The sequence below is a fragment of the Astatotilapia calliptera genome, chromosome 5, assembly GCF_900246225.1.
Source record: "Astatotilapia calliptera chromosome 5, fAstCal1.2, whole genome shotgun sequence".
NCBI classification, from domain to species: Eukaryota; Metazoa; Chordata; class Actinopteri; order Cichliformes; family Cichlidae; genus Astatotilapia; species Astatotilapia calliptera.
The window spans coordinates 473784-482899 of NC_039306.1; the positions used below are offsets into that span (position 1 = coordinate 473784).

Consider the following 9116-nt stretch of genomic DNA (forward strand, 5'->3'; position numbering starts at 1 on the left):
ATCTGTGTGTTTTATGTAGGAGGATGTTTGGATATCAGGAAACCTGATGATTTACAGTTGAATTTGCTAGGAATTATAGACTGTACATAAAAGATGGACGTAGCTACCACGACGTCTCAGACTGAACAGTGCGTTCCTGTTAGCAGGGTATTTGCCCCACACTGTCTTGATGTCTTGAGACTGGACACAGAGTGCTCATAGAATTGTGACTTAATAAAAACATAGCTCCGCCCTAAATCGTGCCTTCCTTTATCCGTCTTTTTGGCTCTAATTGGAATCACGATTTACAAACATAACATAACTTCATATTAAATAAGACTTCAAACTAGCGACTGGGCTCATGAACTCCCTAACAAAGTGTGGACAGCTCAGGTGAACTGTGGAACTTTTTCCTCGTAGATTTCTACACCGTCAGAATTACCTTTGAAATCAGAGGAACGCCCCCTGCTGGCCATTAGAAAAAACTTCTGAATAAGTATCACTTCTAAGGCCCAGAATGTAAACCCTTCACATACAGCTTCAGTGCTCTTGCAATTTTAAACACAGACTGACTGATTTGCAAACTTTTCTGTGGCTAACAGAGAGAGTTCTCATCTTCAGCAGGTGCATTTCATAAGGAGGCTGTCTGGAACGTCTGTTCATTTGTCCATCTGTCTTCCTCTCTGCCTGTCTGTCTGTCTGTGTGCGTTCTGTGTTATCTGAGTGTGAGAACTGAGTGCTGTGCTGTGCAGCCCTGGGGGAGGTGAAGCTGCATTCAGGAACCTCTATGGGTGCCACAAAGCTGCATTCATGCAGCTGAATAGCTGTTTTCTACAACCAGGCACTAGTCATCCCAACTCCATTGGAAGGGCTCTATGAGTTACCACTCTCCCTGCCTTGGTATGCAAAGCATTATGCAGCAAAAACACAAATGGCTGGATTAACAAAGGGCACACAAAGCATACTTACATGGAAACATTGAAGGGATACGCGACTCTGTAGTTTCAAAGGACGGTGTTTTTAGGATTTCTGCGTTCTTCCCTCTATCCAGTGGCAAATAAAGAATTTCCTCTTTCTTTTCCTTTTTTCAGCTCTCAGTCAGTCACAGTTACACATCATTTTTTCCACGTTTCCGTATTGTCAGCGCACCAAACGGCCGTTATCAGATGTTATCGGTCCCATACTTATTTCCTCCTCTACCCTCTACACGGCAGCCATCACCTCACTCGTGATGGTGACTCCACACTGCTGAAGAGAGAGAGGACGGCAGTGGAGGCTTGGTCCACTTGACTCTGGATTTCTGGACTGAGCTTTCATTAAAATATTCAATGTAGTTTTTTACACTGTTTAGTTTGCGTTAGTACTTGGTAAGTATCATCTTTTTCCCAACCCAAAGCTCCATTTTCTTATTTTACCACATCAGGAAATGTCTCAAGCATTTTTTCACATGGCCACTAGAGGTCTCTGACAACAGGTGTTAGAGATCTCTTTCTGTTAAAAGGGAGTTCTTCCTCCCCACAGTTGCCATGTTCTGCTCGTGGGGGTCTGATAGATAACTGATAATGATCAATCAGTGTGAGGGTAACATCCAAATCAGGTGACTTTTCCATAACTTTATAGAAAATTTATGACAATTATCATTTTAATAACAAAGTTGTTTTCGTGATGGACTTTTACAGAACTTTAGAGTCCATTTCCCGAATGTCTTTTCTTACGATTCTCCTAAAAGATAACTAAGCTGTCAGATTTACTGTGAACATGTGGGCGGTGACGACTGCACCTGTGCTCCTCTTACGATGTCATTATCGTGTGGATCTCTTTTTCCAGCAGTGTCACCACCCTGCAGAGTGAAATGTGTGGCACTTTAAGCGAACACCTAATGTTCTGTGTGATGGAGTCTTTGAAGGGTGATATTCACGATTGCTTTCCACACTCCTGCACTGTCAGATTATGGTGCCGTTTTCCTTTTATGGAGTCTACCAGCGGGCGATGTGAAGGCTTGTAAGATGTGGCACAATTCTGATTTCGATGCTAAGAGGCTTCTAGCAGAGTAAATCAAACAGCCGCAGCACGCATCCTCAGCTGGAGGCTACTGAAGGTATCAGGAAGCAGGAAAAACACCCACAGCCTCTCATTTAAATTCAGCTAATGTCTCTTTCCAATTAACAGATTGGCAGAGTCATGACTGCCCAAATTGACTTCCTGTCAGCAGAGGCCTAGCTCCCTCACGCTGCAGACATTGTGTGGCATTTCACCGGATTGGTCGCTCGGAAAGATCCTGGCAGCTGTCAGTCGATACCTCTGCCCATCGGGGACAGGAAGTCTGGCACCTCATGTGAAATACCTATGCTAATTTTCTTGAACTGTCCAAGTTAAGATCACTGAGTACACAGTGTTCCACTTGCATGGGTGGTCTCGGGGCCAATTAGTGAGGAAATGTTTAATCGTTTGAGAGAGAGACAACGAGGGGGGGGGGGGGGGGGTCATGAAATACTCAAAATCTCACTAAAGTATACAATAAGCATGAAAATCATCTTCTCAGGGTATTGACACAATGAAAGAATCAAGAAACTGAAAGTTAGTATAACCATCAGAGGAAGAGCTCCTTGAACATGACCTGTACCACAAAGATAGCAGTGCTGAGGGGAAGGTAAAGAACAGCTGTAAAATAAAGCAGGATGGTCCAAGAGGCAGTGCAACCTGCGGTACTGGTACCGGAAATGCTCATGCACCAATCAGATTTGAGCAATCCACATTAGATACAGGCATGCTGCCAGTGCCATTAGAAAGTAAAATAAAGGTTATAATTGGTACTTCTGCAGCCGGGAGCAGTAATTATTATTAAGGAGATTTTATGCTGCATTCATAAATATACGTTGATTAGAGTGTCAATAAAATTCTTATAAAATTAAATTAAGATTTTGTTCCTTGATCAACGTGACATGTAGGACAGAGTAGGCCTGGGAATAGGCAGAGACCGTCCTCCATAACCAATCATTTTATTGTATAAGCAGGCCTGAAAATGACAGTAAAGAGTTCATGGCTGAAGTTTTAGTGACAAGACTGCACACAAAAAAAAAATCTTTAGAGATCCAGCAACATTCGCAACAAACATTTAAAAAGCACCAACACAGCAGGAGCACAAGACCAAGAACAATACTCCACACACACTAAAATATCCTTCCAGGACGTTGATGACTTTGTGATATTTTCATGAGAACATCAAGATGATGTCACTCAGCGTTTCTCTTTAATGTCATGTGTACTTGTGGCAACATGATTTAACCATATCTCACAATGTTTAGAGTCGTTCCTGGATCCTTGCTGACTCCAGACGTTCGTCACTTCCCAGATAGCCACACCATTGATGCAACTCTATAACTTTTTGGATCACATGATCTCTTTGGTGGAGGTAAGAAAGTCGATTTTGGGTCAGCAGTGTTTTTCCAAACAGGCCTTTAGGTGTGGCTGCCTGAAAGACGTGCAGCAGATAAACGGGAGATAAATGGGGAGTGAGAATAATTGGACTGTGGATCTTTGGCTAACGGGCCCAAAGCACCAGCTCTCATCTGAAAACATTCACCGTCATCGTGCTGCCACAGCACGCTGCGTAATCAATCACTGCTGTCAAGTCTCAGTTACCTGCACTGCCCATTATCACCGCATCCTGTTCCTGTCCTTGCTTCAGTTTCACTTCACCCACTTTCCACATTCACGCACTATAAACCCACACCAGAAGCGACGACACAGCCCCTCTCTCATCCCGCACCCGTCACACTTACACAGGACTGCTGTAAGGCTCTGATCTGTTCTACCACACCAGAACAGACGACAAGGACCACAGACCAGGCGCGCAGACCGGAGACAGGACTTGACAGAACAGATAAAACAAAACACCATTTCCAGCCTCCAGCGCCTCAGGTGCCGCAGACACATCTCAAAGGGAATACTGTAGACGGTGTGCAGATAAGAACCTGTAGTCTCTGCACAGTTCCTCATACCCACAGGCGCTTCTTTGGAACAGATTCCAGTGAGATGACCCCTTTCATTTCACAGATTACAGATATTCACTTAAAACCTGATTTAGACATCGAAGGCGCAGGAGCAGCTGAATGTCTGTAATGCTTTTATACGAAAATAAAGTGCGCAAACATTAACTGCGGTTTCTGGAGGTGATGCGTTTGGCACCATCCTCTGCGTAAAAAACAAAGCTGTGTACCAGGACATCATCAGACAAACATCACTGATTTACTCACCCACTCCAATTTTCTCATCCTCTGTCGGCGTCCACATGATGTCCTGCTGCACCCACAGCAAAATCCTCTAAAGAAAGTAGCTATAATCACCCGATGGGTCGCTTCATGGAAATCCGAGTGACGACGAGAAAGACGAGGAGGACCGCGGAGCAAAAGTTTACTGAAAATGGCTACGGGGAAAAAAAACAACCTTAAACCACTCTGAAAACGTGAAAGTTGTCTTAAATAAATGACGGTTAGTATCCTGTCAGGTTGGCGGTGACGCATGGCGCAGTGTGTCGGTCCATCTCAGCGGCTGTGCTGCGCTCCTCGGGAACGAACCGCCAGAGAAATCCTCCACAGGGGCGTCAAGGCGATTTCAAGCCAAACAGGGGGCTTTTAACCCCACCTGTGGGCATTAGAGTGGCATTTGGTTAAGCAAAAAGGCGGCCGGAGCAGATGAACTATGATTTATGAGGATTTCATTAGAGCGCGAGACTTTCCCATTCAGGAAAATCCCACGATCACTCGTGTTTCCCGTCAAGTTCTGTCCGGGCTCGGGAATCCTGTCCTCACTCAGTGAGCATCCCTCCAGAGCGAAGCTTCTGGTGCTCTTGTGTCTTTGAACCATGCGTCTGAACCTCGCTTCCTTCCGTCGCAGCTGCTGAACTTGTCGTGAGCAGATGAAGAAAAAGCTCAGTCCCGTCTGCGTGCGAGCCGTGCGCAGCAGCGGGGAAGCCTCCGTCAGTTTAAGAGGATCAGGGTGGAGCGCGGCTGAGGTGGTCAGGAGGGGGGGGCTCGTTTGGTCTGCACAGCCTGCACGCGCACAGGAGCCTACGGCGGCTGACCCCTCAGACCACGAGTGGGAATAAAAGACGCAAATATATATATAATATATAAACTCACTTAGAATTACTCTGAGCATGTGCACACACCGGCCGTGACATCACTTTACAGCACCGTGACACAGCCTCGGTCGTGCTGTCACTGACACGCGTGTACATCCGCTAATGACAGCCGTCTGCAGCTCAGCAGCTCCACGCGCGTTTGTTGCGCGTGCTGCGCCCCCGCGTGGACACTTCAGAGCAGCACGCGCTGTGACAGCTGTGTCACAAATATGGTGATATGACACAGCGTTGAGAAAGAAACCTTAAAGCATTTTAATTTTCCTTTTCTTATGAGCAGATTTTCACAATAAATATTTATATTTTTTATTTGTCTTCATCATAGTCAACGACCCATCTACGGGGGGGGGGGGGGTAATATAGTGCACTGCTCATAACAATCAGAGGTGGCCAAAGTACAGATATTCTGTACTTAAAAAGAAGTACTAGTGTTGAAAAATACTACAGTCAAAGTTGAAGTACTGATTCAACTTCGCCTCTGAAAAGTACTCAAAGTAAGAAAGTAAAAGTAGTTCTTTGGAGGACGTTACTACCAGCTATTTTTATGCAAAGCTAACTGAGCCTTGTGCTTTATTACTGTAATAATTAAATAATATTAGCAGATGACAATACAAACTTTACTTCAGTTTAAACTTTAATTCTAATAAATATTCTCATCTTGAATCTCATGAGCAGAGAATGTAGAGGGTGACTTTGCCTCTGAACAGGAAAATGTGAGCAGTCAGGGGCTAACGTGGATGCAGCCGGTGGGGGGGACACTAAACTGGTTGTAATGGCTCAGTGTGGGGAAAACAATCATAACTCACAATAATTTCTACTGAGAGCTCCAGTAGATGTTCTTAGTGTACAGGCTGTGATCAGCTGACCTGCTGCTTTTGTGGGTGTACATGCCTGAATTCAGCCAGATGTGAGCAGATGTTTTATGAGTTGTCCTGGCTGATGCCCATCCTCTGCACTGACAGTACACTGTTGATGCTGTCTTTACATTAGATACTATAAAGTTGGTATGAAGGTGAGATTCAGTGAATGAATATCAGCATCATCAGCTAACATTCATATGAATCTCTGCTATAAGCTGTGAGCATGAAGCACAGCCACTGTGCACCAGTCACACACTGTTCTTTACTGCAAATCCATCACAGTGCAGCAAACTAAGCTGTTTATCCTGCAGATTCTCATGCAGCCTTTAAAAAACTGCCTCAGTTTGATTTACAGCAGGTTTCACAGTATGAAAAACATATCACATGCACAGATTTAAAAACATGGGGACTTACATATGAGCTTTAAATGAGCAGCCCTTCCTTTTAAATCTAAGCTCTCTTCTTCCTCTCCTCTCCTGTCTTTCTTATCTTTCTCCATCTCTGAGTGAACTTAGCTCTGTCTTTTCTCTCCCGGTGAAATAAGCAGCTGGAGTTTTAGCTGCAACACACTGTGAGACAAACACACAAACAGTTTGTGTGTTTGCTGATGTTTGTTGAAATTCTGCATTTAAAATTACCTCTCTACCACAGCGTGTCTTTTGTCTTCCTCCCCTCACCGAGCCGGAGGTTTCTTCCTGTTAAAAGGGAGTTTTTCCTTCCCACTGTCACCAAAGTGCTTGATCATAGGGGGTCATATGATTGTTGGGTTTTTCTCTGTATCTATTATTGCACAATATAAAGCACCTTGAGGCGACTGTTGTTGTGATAATCGACTTCCAAATTTAAATCGAATTGAATAGAGCACATGATTAGAAAAAAATTAGTCAAATATTATGATTTCAATAAATATCTTTATGTCTTGGTGTATCTTACAGATATAATGCAGTCTGAAGCTCACAGAGAACAAGCTGGACCTGCCAGTATTAACCAACACCTTCAGGTTTCCAAATTGGGGGATTTTGCATTAAATTTAGGCTAATTTTTGTAAACTTGGTGGCTAAAAGGAGGTGATAATTTAAATGACCAGAGGACAGAGTGACTGATGACGTCTACTAAAGCACTCAGAAGCTGCACTGAGAATCAGGGTTTAAGGTTTTCTTCAGTTTCAAAGTAATTTGTGGTACACACAGACTCAAACTAAGCAGAGCTGTAGGCGGTATTTTCAGCGTACTTATATTTACAGAATATGAACAATAAAAAGTTAAAAACAGAAGTTGCAGCCCAACTAAACCCAGCGCATCCATGGCAACATTATTTCTGTTTGCTGCCACACTTTACACCTGTGGACGAGAATGGGATGCAAAAAATATTTAAAATGAAGATTTAATTTCCACGTGTGGACTCCAGCGAGACGAACCCATTAGCTTAATGTGTCCCCGTAAGTGTTCACGACGTGACAGCTCTTCCAATCCAGAGAAACAGAGGCTCACATTTGTAGTTTTCAGACTCGGAGATGAAATATCCTGATATCACCCCCTCCATGGTTTCCACTCAACCTCTGTGTGTCTGGCAGGAATAATAATGTTCCCACAGAAGGCACACCGGTTATACAAACTATCAAAACATACTGTGGGAGTAAAAATGATCCGTTAACTGAAAGAAAGCTGCCCTGTGAATGGGATTCCTCACCGTCTAGTGCTGTAGCAGTTTTCCTGAGTCCTGCATCTCTTTCATGTTTTTCTGTCTCTGATGACCACGCTCGACTCTTTATGATTCAACTATTTGTTCCACAGCCCACCGGCAATATATGCACAATGTCACATTCAAGATGGGAATGAAAGGATTTAAAACATTCAGAGAACAAATCAGAATGCTGGAGGCGTCGGCGCAGGCAGGGTCAGCTCGCTGCCGGGAAAAAAGGAGGAACAGATGAAACTGAGAAGAGGAGGAAACAGGACGGAGAGAGGAGACTGACAGCGAGCGACGTTTCCCCACTGTTAGGTTTTGTATTGTTGATTGTCATTTATGCTTAGAAATATTTGACCATAGATGCTTAGAGGTGTATAATCAATTGTGTAGTGATAAGTTGTGTGATCTTTAACAGGCTACAGAGGCTTGGTGTGCATTCCACACCTACATCCTGGGAGCATGAGAGAGGTCATACCTTCTCTTATTGTTTTATGGTAGGATTAACGTAGCTACGTCTGTTTTAGTCTAAGTGCTTTTTGTGTATAAATGAACTGCTGGACTTCCTTACTGTGTTATCTAGGATGAGGGGGGGTCTACCCTCTTCCTGACCAAGGATGTTTGCTTGTGTGCTTTTATGACCCTTTGATCAGCAGTACCACACACACACACACACACACACATACAGGCAAGGTACTCTTTGTGTGTATGTAGACGTCACATGTTAATGAACCTATGCATATTCATGTAACCTCAATAAAAGGACAGTGGTACGGGAGAACGGACGAGAGCAACTGGGGTCAAGCGAAGGGACGGCACTCTGTCCGGTCTCTCCCGTGCACGAGTAACATGAAGAACTTTGCCTATTTGTGTCTTGCTTAGCAGTGTAATTATATTGTCTTCAACGTTCCAGCGGATGGGTTCAAGCTACAACCCTATCACCCACGAATAAGAACTCACTTCAACACGCTGCTGTCCACAGAGACCTGAAAGTAACACAGCCGAGGAGAAACGCTCGTCTGGACTCACGGCTCTGCAGAAACCACAGCATCTCTCCCTCATCAACAGGTGATTGTTTAGCATCACTCGAACTTGGAAAATCTTTTTTTAAAAGTCTCGCTGCATGTTCAAACAAAGAAAGATTAATTTAAAAGATTAGTCATGTGATTTGAAAATAAAGAGCTTGGTGGGCGTGTACTCTGTGCGTCTGCAGCCAGCAGGCTTTATTTCATGTGCCCGACCACGTCTGGATTCCTAACTCGTCCACTCCTGAACACCGAGCAGAAAGCGTGCTCTGGTTTGTGCCTGAAACAGCTGCTGTGACTCGATTTATGACCTGCTGCTGTGGTTGGCAGAGAACAGTGAAAAAGTGCCTACAGATGTTTCTGCTGCCCTTTAACTACTGAAGTATCTCAAGATCTATGAAAGTAAGACTGTAGAGGAAGTTATTA

General features: G+C 44.1%; 1 protein-coding gene across 9 annotated transcripts in view; it reads right to left on the reverse strand.

Annotated features, from left to right (window-relative positions):
* The window catches only part of LOC113021787 (dedicator of cytokinesis protein 3-like), a 229871-nt gene extending 224717 nt beyond the window's left edge, over positions 1 to 5154 (reverse strand). For 5 of the 9 annotated variants that reach the window (XM_026166510.1, XM_026166509.1, XM_026166507.1 and 2 more), the window contains exon 1: positions 4236 to 5152. In XM_026166510.1, the coding sequence (XP_026022295.1) occupies positions 4236 to 4272 (37 nt within the window). In that variant the 5' untranslated portion in view covers positions 4273 to 5152. Of the gene's footprint in view, positions 1 to 4235 lie in introns of all 9 variants that reach the window. The other 4 variants (XM_026166515.1, XM_026166514.1, XM_026166512.1 and 1 more) reach the window with 2 other exon arrangements.
* Positions 5155 to 9116: the final 3962 nt, after the last annotated feature.